At 33.4% G+C, this 15,316-nt stretch overlaps 1 protein-coding gene across 1 annotated transcript; it reads left to right on the top strand.

The window, feature by feature from the left end:
* The first annotated feature begins 1,078 nt into the window (after positions 1 to 1,078).
* On the top strand, positions 1,079 to 1,591 carry LOC124887626 (auxin-responsive protein SAUR32-like). Its single transcript, XM_047397218.1, has one exon. It carries the CDS (start codon positions 1,172 to 1,174, stop codon positions 1,520 to 1,522), a length of 351 nt encoding a protein of 116 aa, XP_047253174.1. The 5' UTR covers positions 1,079 to 1,171; the 3' UTR covers positions 1,523 to 1,591.
* Positions 1,592 to 15,316: the final 13,725 nt, after the last annotated feature.

The raw sequence follows: 15,316 nt of genomic DNA, 5'->3' as shown, positions 1-15,316 counted from the left end.
GACAAGCAACAAAGGGGTAACGTGCCAACGACCTTCACATATTCTTAATAATAATAGTAAATATTTATAATAATACTCCATATCCTTTTCTATTCCCAACATATGGACCTTTCTACAATAATCTTGATTGTACGGACTAAGGTACACTACGGAAATAATCTTTTTTTTTTTAAATTTTTTTTTTAATAAATAAATATGGAGGTTGGGCAGCTCAATCACATTATGGTATACCGCGTTTCCATTTACGTCAAAAAAATAAATAAATTAAAATAAGATCCAACTTAGCAAATTCTCATCCATCTGTTCTACGAGAAGTTTACAACTTTAAAATTCTAAAAAAATTTGACGAGTTTTGATAAATTATCTAAATAACTTAAGTAGATTTTTAAGGGCAAAAGAAATATATTCTGAATCAAAATTACTTGCGTCCAATCAAACTCAAGTTAACAGCTTTGACCCAACACTATCCTATTGCACATTGGAAAGTTAAAAAGAGACTTTTTGCTTCAACATATAATATAGTATATTGTTCTGATTCTTGATGTGTCTCTTTCAAAAAGTTTTGTCTAAATTCATACTGAAAAATTTATAAGTTTGATAATTACCCTCTAAATTCTGCCACATAAATGAAAGTTACGAAACTAAGAAGACGGTCTTTTTTTCTTTTTTGATAATATTTTCATTCTATTTTTTTACGTGATATATTTATGACCATAAAACTAGAAGAGATTTTGAGATATTCTACATATCTTTAGTTTGAGATCATAAATTAAAAACTTTATATTTTTTTTTAACTATGGGTTGTGTCAAAACTTGACAAATAAATTGAATAGAGTTGAGTGGTAGAAAGAGATTTTTCATTTTTTTTTTTGGAAGAAACAATCGAGAAAGAAGATATTGTATTCATAAATGATATAAAAAGTTGCAAGTTGATATAGCACATGGAATGGACCCAATGCTCAATATCTTAGAAGTTTCATCTGCTAGCTACAGCTAGTACTTTCAGAAAGTGCATTAACAATTTAACTTATATAAATTGCCTTCCTGATAATTTCTCTCCACATGCAAAATAAAATCCTACAAATACAAGTATCACCACATCCCAGTATTAGATTCAACAATTCTATTTGTAGTATATAGCTCAGTTGGTAGGTTATCTGAACATAAATTGATGGTGAAAAGAAGAAGCAATTGCATGATCATGCTTAAGCTTATAATGGGAAAGCTCAAGAATAATCTTGTTCAACTTATTATTCCACAAGTTGAATATGTGGAAACTCAAAGAGCAAATGAAGAAGTGTTGCCAAATGATGTTAAAGAAGGACACTTTGCTGTATTCTCAGTAAATCCAGAGGAGGAGCCAAAGAGGTTTATTGTGGAATTACATTGGCTTACTGATCCGTCGTTCTTGAAATTACTAAAACAGGCTGAAGATGAATATGGATTTGGACAAAAAGGTGTTCTTGAAATTCCTTGTCGTGCTGAGGAATTACAAAAGATTTTGGAACTCAAGATTGGATAAATTGTAGTTTAATTATAATTGGAAATAATTAACGTAGTTCCTTGTATACATTATATATGGTAGCTAGGTTAGATTTTCAGCCTTTTTTTTCTTTCCTAATTGTTTAATTTTGGTGAAAACACCATTAAAGTTGAAACATAAATTGGATAAATAAATATTCAAGTTGAAACGTGCATATCTCGTTTTCTTTAAGGACATTCAAGTCCACTTTGGTATAGTATTCGTCGATCCAACTGCATAACTCTTGACTTGCTCCTTTCAGAATACAACGACGCCCAACAACATAGTATAACTCAAACACAACATCATCTTCAATGCAACAATAACAACAACAACATACCCAGTGTAGTCCCATAAATTGAGGCATAGGAAGGATAAAATGTACGCAGTCCATACCACTACCTCATATGAGGTAGAGCGGTTGTTTCTGATAGACCCCCGGCTCAAGACATATAACAGTATAACAAGCAAAAAACATAAAAGCACACAACAAAATAAGATAACACACTGCAAGATGATAAAGGAAATAAGACACTCACAAGGTACTGCTATAAACTATCTATTCAAAATCAAAGACATCACCGAAATACCACGAACAAGAAACTTCATGTGCAGATACAAACAAAGCAATCCTCCTTAATATATAACTTTTTAGAATTTCAAATTAAAAAATATTTAAAATCTATGGCTAGACGCCGACTTAATGTCATAAATGTTCTTTTATATCATGAATCCTTAGTCGATAAACTTATTTCACTCCCCTCTTTTGCCAAATTGCTTTTATTTTTGATTGAGACCAGTTAATTGTACAAAAGAATTAAGAATCCTCGATAGGGAACTAACTTAAAGGACCCAATAGTCTTAGGAATAGTCATTCAGGAAAGTGAAACAGCAATTCACTCAATCTTTATCATCTCCAATTTTCATATTGACGATATTTTTTAGTGAATATTTTCATATATAAAAAAACAATTCAGTTCACAAAGTATTTCTTGTTCATGCAGCACTTGAGGAGAGCCGCCCTAAGATGATGTAATGCAGGTAGTTCTAATGTAAACATCAACTATGATTCACACGAAAGGAAATTTATGAATTAATCATTTCACAACTCGAATTTAATTATATACTCAACGCATACTTTCGCCATGCAAGGCAATGTTGAGAATCGTTCACGTTGATTATAGTGTATATTACTAACAAACACTATATGCAACTTTGATTTTTTATGGGCCAAGTACGAAGAAAATTCTTTCATCTAATAGGTGGCAGTAAAATTCAAGCTTAGGACCTTTACCAACTAGTACAATATTATGTTGAAATGGATCATTAATTCATAATCATCGCATATAAAAGTTTAAGCTAGTAGAGATAATATAATTTATATTATTTGGTTATATTCTTAACAAGAACCATTAATGTTGCTAGTCAAATCCTTTTATTGAGCTGCTACTGCTGAGCTGTACAATTAGCTTGCAACTAGCAGGTTGTTAGAGTTTGTTAGAGTGGTCATGTGCTAATCACGTGTAGCAGTTGAGATGGGTTAAGTCAGTGCTACACTTCTATATATAGAAGAGATAAGAGCTGCACTAGTTTAGTTTTCAAGTTAAGAGAGAAGACACAGTACAGGAACATGTAAACTCATGAGTTTCTCTTGATGGAGTTTTAGCTTCTGCTTCTTTTCATTTCAGTGATTGTGTTGAAGTTATCATGGTATCATAGCCAGCGATCGAGTGACGAAGTGCTAGTAGTCGATTGAGATTTTCATTGATATTTTTTGAGCTTCAACAATGGCGAGTGATCAAAGAGAAGAAACTACAATTGATCCGCAGATGGATTACAATCATCCTCTACATCTACAGGCATCTGATAGTCCTGGTGTTGCCTTGATTCCGATAAAGCTCACAGGTCTAGAGAATTATGGAATATGGAGTAGATCGATGCTTTTGGCACTGCTAGTCAAAAGCAAACTTGGATTTGTTGATGGCACATGTGCAAAGAGTTTGTATAAAGGGAACTTGGCGATTAGATGGGAGAGATGTGATACAGTTGTGTTGTCTTGGATTAGTGCAGCTGTAGCACCAGAATTAATGACAAGCATCGTGTATGCATCAAGCTCAAAGAAGGTCTGGAGTGATTTCAAAGAAAGGTTTGATAAGTCCAATCTAACCAGAATTTTTCACCTATGGAAAGAGATCAGTATGGTGACTTAAGGAACCGATTTTATCACAGCTTATTACTCCAAAATGAGATATTTGTGGGACGAGATAGATGTTATGGTGCCTTCTTCTACTTCTGAATGCGTAGAGTCAATATTGTATGTTGAACATGAGAAACAACAGAGATTATTGCAGTTCTTAGTAGGGTTGAGTGAGAGTTATGCTCAAGTAAGGAGTTCCGTTTTGCTTAGTCCAACAGTTCCTAGTGTAAACCAAGCTTATTCAATGGCAATTCAGGAAGAAAGCCAACGGAAACTAGGTCTGGTTGAGGACTGAAATGAACCTCTAACAATGTTGGCTGGCAGAAACCGGAACAACTCTAGTCAGCTACACAGTTTTCAACCACAAAATCATACTTTCCAAGGAATGAAGTTACAAGGACAAAGCTTCTAAGGAAAGAGATCTGGCATCATTTGTGAACATTGTGGGTATAAAGTTCATACAAAAGAGACTTGTTACAGAATTGTAGGTTTCCCTACTGATTTCAAAAGTAAGAAGAAAATGTCCACAGATGCAAGAGTAATGTCTCATGCTCATACGTCTGCAGCTGAAACATCAAGCTTAGAAAGGAATGAAGAAAGATCAGGATCAGATTCTCAAGTCTACTTTCCTAGTAGGTATTTCATAAAAGAACAATATGATTAGGTTCTCAAAATGATGGTGCCTAAACCTACTGCTCATTGTGAGACTACTGCTACAATAGGTATGCATGCCTGTGATAATGCTAGTGGTAATGCGGTTAAGTGGATAATTGATTCTGGAGCAACACATCATATAACCTATTGTAAACATATGTTGAGTGAATGTAGAATATTATCAGCATGACCAAATAATAAAGTGCAAGTGCCAATAGAAAGTAAAATTCAAGTAGAGCACACTGGAAATACAGTAATTCTAGAAACTGCAAGATGACTAATGTCCTCCATGTGCTAAATTTCAGATTTAATTTATTGTCAGTATCTAAACTGACCAAAGATCTGAATTGTATGGTGTCTTTTTATCCTGACATATGTGTGATGCACGCTCTCTCTACTGGAGAGGTGTTTGGGATTGGTAAGGAAGAATAAGGGCTTTACATCTTAAGGCACAAAACATTATCAGTTGTGGGTAATGTTATTCAAGAAAAGAGATTCGCAGAATAACGATTGTGGTATCTTAGATTGAGGCATCCATCTATGCAAGTGATGAAACATATTTCTTTTTTAAAGAACCAAGTTGGCATAAATGTTCCAGAAGACTGTATGATTTATCCTCTGTCTAAACAATGCAGACTCAAGTTTTCCTGTAGTCTTACTAAGTCCAGTAGTATATTTTTGCTTGTTTATTTGGATGTTTTGGGAACCTCACAAACATCCTACTTATGACAGAAAATACTATTTCTTAACTATAGTTGATGACTATAGTAGGTTTACATGAATTTCATTGTTACAATCTAAGAAAGAAGTCATAGTTGTGTTGAAAAGTTTTATAACCATGATTGGTAATCAGTTTGATTGTGGAATAAAAGTTGTCAGATCAGATAATGGAACTGAGTTTTTTTAATAGTCATATGAATGATCTATTATCTTCTTTTGGTATTATACATCAAAGCAGTTACCCATATACACCACAATAAAATGGTGTTGTTGAAAGAAAACACAGACATCTTTTAGAGATGGGAAGAGCATTGAAGTTGCAATCTCATATTCCAAGTAGATTTTGGGGTGATTGTGTGCAAACTACAACATATCTGATTAATAGATTTTCTACTGCAGTGTTGAATGAAAAATCACCTTATGAGCTGTTGTTTGGACATATTCCTAGATTGGATCACCTTAAGGTGTTTGGTTGTTTGTGTTTTACTAGTGTATTACCTAGAGGTGACAAATTTGAGGCTAGAGAAAGGAAGGCTGTGTTGCTAGGATTTTCTACTACACAAAAAGGATATAAATTGTATGATTTGGACAATAACAGTTTTTTCGTTAGCAGAGATGTTACTTTTCAAGAAGAAGTGTTTCCCTTCAAAGTTTTACAATCAACTTAGGATGCTTCTCCATTACTGGCTTTATTTTTGGACCTTTCACATTTGCAAGACCATGCTTTGCCTATTCAGCAGCCAGTGCAGCAACCCTCAGACACACACTCTACAAGACCTATTGCACCTTCACTTCATGATGGTTCCTTAGAGCCTGATTCTCTTGTTGAAGAAGAACCTCATGGGAATGATTCACATGAGGAACTTGTAGAGACTGATGTTCCATCTGCTGAGGGACCTTCAATACTTCCATATGATGAGGCAATTTTAGTGCCACCAATACATGCAGATCCTGTTGAGATCCAACAGACCACTTGGGGTGTTAGGAAAACACATAGAACTAGCAAACCTCCTATATGGATCAAGGATTATGTTATGCCTAAGAAATCTAGTTCTCATTTCATTACTAATCATGCCTGCTATGATAATATTACTACAGGTTATAAATCTTACTTGCAAGCTTTCTCAATTACTAGGGAACCTACCTCATTTCGTGAAGCCTCTCAAGACAAACTTTGGATTGAGGCTATGCAACAAGAGATACAAACTTTAGAAGACAACAACACATGGACTATAGTAGATCTACCTCCAAGAGAGAAGGCAATTGGCTCAAGATAGGTATACAAAATTAAGTACAAAGCTAACGGTGAGGTGGATAGATATAAAGCTAGACTGGTTGCAAAAGGTTACACTCAAAGAGAAGGTCTTGATTACTATGAGACCTTCTCCCTAGTTGCAAAGATGGTTACTATCAGAATAGTCCTCATCCTAACAGTCTCTAATGGATGAGATCTTTATCAAATGAATGTAAACAATGCTTTTGTGCAAGGAGATTTGCATGAAGACATTTACATAGATCTCCCTCTTGGGTTTCAACAAGCTGGAACATCTAACTCTAAGGTTTGTAAACTTAGAAAGTCTTTGTATGGGTTAAAGCAGGCATCCAGACAATGAAACATCAAGCTTACTGAGGCTCTTTTGGAAGCTGGTTATTGTCAAAGTGCCCATGATCACTTATTGTTTATCAAGAAAGAAGGGGCTGATTTGGCAGCTATCTTAGTTTATGTAGATGATCTGTTGATCACTGGAAATTCTTCTCAGCTGATTCAAGAAGCTAAAACTAAACTTCATGCTAACTTCAAGATGAAAGATTTGGGAAGTCTAAAATATTTCTTGGGAATTAAAGTTCTAAAGTCCAAAGATGGAATCTTGCTAAATCAGGGGAAGTATACCCTGCAACTCATTTCAAAAGCTGGTCTTAGTGGAGCTAAAGTTGTAAGCACTCCATTAGAATTCAACCACAAGTTGACTAGTGTGGAGTTTGATCAACATCTTAGAACTACCAATGATCCGGAGTTAGAAGATATTACTGCCTATCAGAAATTGATTGGCAAGTTATTATATCTGACCATTACCAAACCTGATATATATTTCAGTATACAAATTTTAAGTCAATTCATGCAACATTCTAAGGTATCACACTGGGAGACAACACTTAGGATAGTCAGATATATCAAAAACTCACCAGGTCTTGGTGTCCTACTCAAGAGAGGAACAGGTCCTGCAACACTTATAGGTTGTTGTAATTCCGACTTGGCTTCATGTCCCAACACAAAGAGGTCGGTCATTGGTTATATGATAAAACTTGGAGACTCCTTGATATCTTGGAAATCAAAGAAGCAACATACCATTAGTAGAAGTTCTGCCGAAGCAGAATATAGAAGTTTGGCAGCCCTCGTTGCAGAATTGGTATGGCTAGCTGGGTTACTTAAGGAGCTGCATTTTCCAATCACTTATCCTATTTATCTCTTTACTGATAGCAAGTCAGCCATTCAAATTGCTGAGAATCCTGTATTTCATGAGCGGACTAAGCATATTGAGATTGATTGTCACTTCAACAGAGAGAAAGTGAAATCCAATTTCATCAGCCCTCAATATTTTTGCACTGCCTTGCAACCAGTAGACATTCTTACTAAAGGTCTTGGTGCCCAACAATACCATCTTCTTTTAACCAAACTTGGTGTGTTAGACATCTTCCACCCTGCAGTTTGAAGGGGTGTATTGAGCTACTACTGCTGAGCTGTACAATTAGCTTGCAACTAGCAGGTTGTTGGAGTTTGTTAGAGTGGTCATGTGCTAATCACGTGTAGCAGTTGAGATAGGTTAAGTTGGTGCTACACTTCTATATATAGAAGAGATAAGAGCTGCACTAGTTTAGTTTTCAAAATAAGAGAGAAGACACAGTGTAGGAACATGTAAACTCATAAGTTTCTTAATGGAGTTTTAGCTTCTGCTTCTTTTCAATTCAGTGATTGTGTAAAAGTTATCACTTTTCACCTTTTCCTACGGCCGTAATAATTGGCACATACTGTGAAACGAGAATGTAAGAATTTTTATATTGTGTTTTAATCAAAATAATAATCGATAAATATATATATTCTTTTATATATGTATGATATACATACAATATACAATAATATTTATAATCTATACTATATTCAATTAGTGAACTAATTATATTTTTATCAACCGACCAAATATATAACTTCTGTGAGAATAAATGCTTCCTCTGAAATATTTGACCTTAATTTCTTTCAACACGACAATGTGTAAGAACACATCAAGTCATCATAAATACTAGTATCTGTGGGTGGATGGACAGAATTGCAGCTCCAGCTACGTATCAACCAGACACACCACTATTTGAATTCATGTCTAACGTTTGAAATATAGTATATTTTCAGAAAAGATAGAAAGTATGCAGATTTTATCATTATCTTTTGGAGATCGAGAGGTTATTTTGAAAGACTCATGACTCAAGCGAAGCAAATTAAAGTATTAATTAAAGAAAACAATGATAGTAAAGAAAAATATGATAACTAAGAGCAAAGCAATGAGGAGAATATATGCAAGGAGTCCTATCATCAACACAAGGTGTGATCATCCAAATATAGTAAACAATAGACGATATCAGATACACAAACCAAAGATTACATGAATAAGTTACTACTTCGACAGACACCAGGGGCGGACCTCCGTTATATTTTGAGGTGCTCTGGCGCCCATTAAACTTGATGCACGAACATATATAATTACATAAAAAATATATACAAAAATAGATATAGAACATATAAAAGCACTCATTCAAACAAAAAGTTGATTGGGTGCACTGACATTTAGTTTGATCTTAATGTGCTCTATTGAAAAAGGTGCCTCGAATTCAAACCTTAAATTATCACCAAATCCAAAACTGCATGAATAATAGTCTAATACTAGCCCAATATACAACAACCTACTAACCTTATTTAAAATATGAACTCAAATATAACGTTTATTGAAATTTAAATAGACTTTGACATATATATTTATTTACATATCAGAAGTTATGAGTGACGGACCCACGAGTCAAAATCTCCACTGTAGTTCACACTAGACACTAGTTGTCGGTGAATAAGAAATTCTCCAAGCTAGTTATTGTTATAAATTTTCCTAAACCACAATATATTCTAGTAGATTATTTAAGCACAATGAGTTTTATTGAATCTCTATATAGATCACTTAGCTCATTTATCAAATCTTACGCAACATAAAGTTAAATTAATTTAATTAGTAAATATTTAACATCAGCAAATTATATTAATTAAAAAGAGAGAAGAATAAAGCCAAAGATAAGCACAAAGAAGAATTTTATACGACTTTCAAATATTTTCACTTTCTATACTAGATAACTAATCTCATCATTTTAGTGTAAGATTATTGTGATTAGCTAATACACTCTCCGTCCCAAATTACCCGTTTCAAATTGAAATGACACATTGATTAAGAAAAATAATTAATAGCATGGCTAGTTTACCATAGTACCCCTATTAAATGATGTTTACATTTTAATTTGAAGAAAAAATAATTAATGTAAAAGATAAAACATGAAAAAGTATTTTATTTCTTTTTGATTAATGAAAAAATCAAATAAAATAAGAAATCAAATTATAAATTTTGGAACTAATAATTTGCTACGAAGGGAGTACTTCATTTTAAACATAGATGAAAAGAAATTGAAGACACCAAATTTTGGGGCTTAAATCCGTGGCTTTAATGGCTGACCTTCTCACCGAATTTAAATTTTAAAGTTAATCGTCAATTTTATCTCAAAATATTTATTTTTATCTTATATATACCAAACGATCCCTTAGTATACTTTTCTATTCCCCGACACATGGGCCCTTTGTACGGTAAATTTGACTGTACGGACTAAAGTACACTACGGAAAATCCATTTTTAAAAATTAAATGTGGACGTTGGGCAGCTCAATCATATTATGCTACCGCGTTTTCATTTATGTATTAAAACTTAGAAAGAAAAAATTATTAAAATGACATCCGAAATTATTTGAAATACGGAAAAGGTTTAAATATATCCCTAAATTTTAATAAATGGTGTAAATATGTTCTCCGTCATATTTTGAGTATAAATATACCCTTGCCGCTAATGAAAAGGTACAAATATACCCTCGAACTTTAATAAATAGTATAAATATATCCTCCATCATACTTTGGGTACAAATATACCCTTGTCGTTAATGAAAAGGTACACATATACCCTTCTCATTAACGATGAGACACGTATCAGCATCGTATTATTTGGCCCCTTTTTAAATTTATTTTATCTGTGAAAAATTTAATCCATCTTAAATTATAATCCATATATGATCCAAATAACCCGACCCGACCTGTGATATAATGAGGACCTTGGTTTGTGTAGAAAAAGTTGGAACAAAGTTTGGGACATTTTCTCTGTCTATATTCCTTGTCAATGACTTTTATTTATACAAGCAAAATTAAAGAAAGAATCTTCCCTTCTAAGTTAAACAATGAAACTAAAAATACTAAATATAAAAGAAGAAGCTTATCTTCTAAGCTAAAATAAAGTAACATTCTATTTTAAGTTGGCCCATATTCTTGTTTGTTACTGAAAATGTTTATTTCGGTCCAAATGTTTATTTCGCCTAACAAATGAAGCTTTCTTGTTTGGATCGAATGACACTCTTCCTTTATTCTCAACATCCTCCCTCAAGATGAAGGGGGTCAAAGTGAGTCCCATCTTGGTAAGAAGACGGTGGTGTGATGATCCAGAAAGGGACTTTGTGAATATGTCGGCAAGTTGATCCTTTGAAGGGAGATAGTGAAGAGAAATGAGCCCGGAAAGAAATTATTGCCGAACGAAATGACAATCTAGCTCCACATGTTTTGTGCGTTCGTGGAATACGAGATTTCTAGCGATATGAGTCGCTGCTTGACTGTCAGAACGAACGGGTATCGGCAAAACTGGTGGAACTGATAGATCAGACAGTAAGCGAGTTAACCAAGTGAGCTCCGCAACTAATCATCTCATCGATCGATATTCCGCTTCAGCTGATGAAAGAGACACAAATGTTTGCTTCTTGGATTTTCAAGAAATGGGAGAACCTCCCATGGAGATGAAAAACCCACTGATCGATCGACGAGAATCTGGGTAAGACGCCCAATTCGCATCGGAAAATGCATTGAGGGAGAAAAATGGAGAGACGGATAAGAAGATCCCTCGACAAGAATGTCCTTTCAGGTAACGCAGAACCTTTAAAGCTGTTGTGAAATGTATATCACAGGGAGTTTGCATATATTGACTCAATGTTAATACTGCATAGCATAGATCTGGCCTAGTATGAGTTAAATAATTTAACTTACCAATCAAATGCCTGTAAATAGAAGGATCTGACATGGGTGTTCCTGATGATTTAGAAAATTTACAAGAAGGATCCATCGAAGATGATACAGGATGCAGATGAGAAATGTCAAACTCTTAAAGCAAATCAAAGGTATATTTCCTTTCTTCATCTGTTTGAACATCTGAACAAACTGAGAACATTGTTCCTTGCTAAAAGGCATCTCAGATTCAATAGCTTGTTTTCGCACTGCATCTTCCATAATAACATTATTCTCCCTTATCTGATTTTGAGAACCCTTATTATTTGTGAACTGAAAATTCTCAGGAAAACCTATCAGTCTGTAATAATCTACTTTCAGATGTTCTTGCTTTCCACAATAATCAAAAGAGACATTTGGGTTATATTTTCCATTTTTTTCTTTTGAGATTTGAACGTTTTTTTGGTGATCCACTGTTGTTGGACCTGAGGAGGTGTAGATCTGGGATAATAAATTTCAGATCTGTGGGGAGTTGATGGTATAGATTTCTGTGTCTGTTGCCCTGCTTTTTGATTGTTAACATTTCTTGTCATGAAGGCTGATGAATCTGCAGAATTCGCAGGGTTGAAATAAGATTTCCTTTAGTTCTCATCTTGTAGAATCAAAGAGTAAGCAAGATTAATGTTAGGTAATGGGTTGATCGTGATAATGTTGCTTCTAGCTTGAGAATAGGTATCATTAAGACCCATGGGAAACTGTATCAACCTCTCATCCTCTAAGGATTTCTTTAGTTTGAGCTTACCTTCACACATACACACACAACTACACTGAATATTAGAATTAAGAGAATCTAGTTTATCCCATAATTTTTTGAGTTTAGTGAAGTATCCTGCTATGCTATTTATTCCTTGATTTAAGCTATTGAGCTCTTTTTGCAGATGATAAAGCTTAGCACCATTGGACTGACCAAACCTGTGCTCAAGGCTGGTCCAAAGTTCTTGTACAGTTGTGGAATAAATTACACTGTCTGCTATGTCCTTAGAGGGTGAATTTAAGATCCAGGATGTGGCCATGTCATTGCACCTGTTCTATGCTTGAAAATCTGCTGCATCCGATGCTAGGCATGGGTGGGAACCCGTGATGAATCCCAATTTGTTCTTTATGACAGAGCAATTAGGATTGACCTTTTCCAACCTGGATATCCCTTGCCATCAAAGGATGTATTTACTAGTGTCATACCAGGGTTATTAGAAGCATGAAGATGATTAAGATGATTTCGATTCATGGTGAGAGTGCTAGCAGTAGTAGTCACTGAAGCAGTAGTTGTTTGCTCCGCCATGTTTGAGATTGAGAAAGGAGAAAGTTAGTGTTGAATCTGATCTAAAAATTATTGCTCTGATGCCATATAGAAAAAGTTGAAATAAAGTTTGGGAAATTTTCTCTGTCTATATTCCTTGTCAATGACCTTTATTTATACAAGCTAAACTAAAGAAAGAATCTCCCCTTCTAAGTTAAACAATGAAACTAAAAATACTAAATATAAAAGAATAAGCTTCTCTTCTAAGCTAAAATAAAGTAACCTTCTAATCTAAGTTGGTCCATGTTTTTGTTTGCTACTGAAAATGTTTATTTTGGCCCAAATGTTTATTTCACCTAACAAATGAAGCTTTCTTGTTTGGATCGAATGACACTCTCCCTTTATTCTCAACATTTTGGCCGAGGAATATCCAAACTTTTGTAAGTTTTTCTCATGTTTTTGTCCTTAAAATGTTGTCTTCTTGTTCACTCTTTGAAGTTGGTGAACAATGGTGTAACAATGGATTTAAAGTAGGTAACAACAACCATGAATTGAAAATAATTCCTGATTCATCGACGCCCATGAATCAGAAAAAACAAACAACAGTCGTTCACGAGGAACACTAAACAACATCAAAATATTAATCTAACATCAGAACATTAACCAACATCACAATATTAAATAAATCTCTACTCGGTAGATAGATCGAAACATGAATCAAATCAATGCGTTTGTTAGGATTTTTTGGGTTAGTGAGAGAGTGTGAGTGTGAGCGAGTGGAAGAAAGAAACATGCGTGAATAGAGACGCGTGATATGTCTCTTGAAGCTTCTCTATTACACGGGTCGGGTCGAGTTATTTGAATCGGGTATGAGTTATAATTTATGATATACTCCTATTAAATTATTCACAGATAAAATAAATTAAAAAGGGTCAACCAATACGATGCTGACATGTGTCCCGTCGTTAATAAGAAGGGTATATTTGTACCCTTTCATTAACGATAAGGGTATATTTGTACCCAAAATATGATGAAGGGTATATTTGTACCATTTATTAAAGTTTGGACGTATATTTGTACCTTTTTATTAACGACAAAGGTATATTTGTATCCAAAGTATGGCGAAAAATATATTTGTACCATTTATTAAAGTTCGAGGACATATTTGTACCTTTCTCCTTTGAAATATTTACTATCCCATCTGTTCTACTAGTGCATTTTGATAAGTCAAAATAACTGTTAAATTTTTTTTTTCTTGACTATAGTACATTATACTCACTCCTCCATTTCAAAAAAAAAATAAAAAAATGAATTAGTTTGATTTGACATAGAGTTTAAAAAAATAAAGAAGACTTTTAAATCTTATGGTCCTAAATTAAAATTATATCAAATTTATCAAAATGTCATTTAATCATGTGATCTTAAACATGTCAAGTGGAAAATCGAAATAAGAAAATTGCTAAAAAAAAGAAAGGGGTCAATCTTTTTTAAACGAATTAAAAAGTAAAATAAAATATTCTTTTAAAAAGTAAAATAAAACATTCTTTTTTAAATGGCAAGAGTACCTAATTTCTAAATATGTGAATTTCATTTTACAATTTTAGATAATTTTTATTCAAATTTACATTGAAAATTAATCAACTTGATATCAATGAAAAGATGTGATATTTGAAAAAAAAATAGCACTTAAAATTTGAAAGTGAATTTGGCTATAAATTTAACTAATTCCGGTCATCCCAAGCATCATTTGATTTGAGAGATTCCTTGCTCGTCCTTTGCCAATTATTTGTTTTTAATTTACTTGACTTGTTTTTATACCTACTCCTCCGTTTCAAATTACTCATTTCAAATTGAGATGATATTATTAAGAAAAATAATTAATAACATGATTAATTTACATAGAATCCCTATTAAATAATATTTATATTTTAATTTAAAAAAAAATAATTAATACAAAGGGTAAAACATGAAAAAAAATTGTTTCTTCTTGATTGATGAAAAAAGACAAGTAAAATGAGAAATCAAATTAAAAAATTTGAGACGAATAATTAGAAATAGAGGGAGTATTTATATTAAAGTGCACAAAATATAAAGTTATAAACTCGATAATATCTGCATCGGGAAAGTCCCCGGAACCTTTCTTTTGCTAGTTTGTATTTTTTCTTTAAATAGAAACAAATTAATTAACAGTACCTAAAATCAGGTAGGAGAACAAAGGACCCATTGGTATATGAATAGTTATTCAAGAAAGTGAAATATCAAAGATCAACTTGTTGCATGATCATGAGTATCAAGTAACATGAAAGGACGATGTTGCATGAAGAGAAGGCCCTTTCTTCTGTATATACACTTTCATGTGAGCCATTAATTATATTGTTCTTCAATAAATCTATCAGATATTAATCACTTCCTATCTTTAGCTAGTTGCTAGTTTGGAGGGTGTTTTCATGATATTTCTTCAATTTTTTAACTTCTCTAAGAAGAGGGCCTAACCATGGGAAAGTGAAGGATTTCTAATATATTTCAGCAGTACTTGTGTACGTACATATACGATTAATAATTTGGTAATGTATTCGATAATGTTTGTAT

Source organism: Capsicum annuum, chromosome 10 (genome assembly GCF_002878395.1).
Source record: "Capsicum annuum cultivar UCD-10X-F1 chromosome 10, UCD10Xv1.1, whole genome shotgun sequence".
Taxonomy (NCBI): Eukaryota; Viridiplantae; Streptophyta; class Magnoliopsida; order Solanales; family Solanaceae; genus Capsicum; species Capsicum annuum.
The sequence above is the reverse complement of the archived record's forward strand: the minus strand, read 5'-3'. Positions and strand labels throughout refer to the sequence as shown.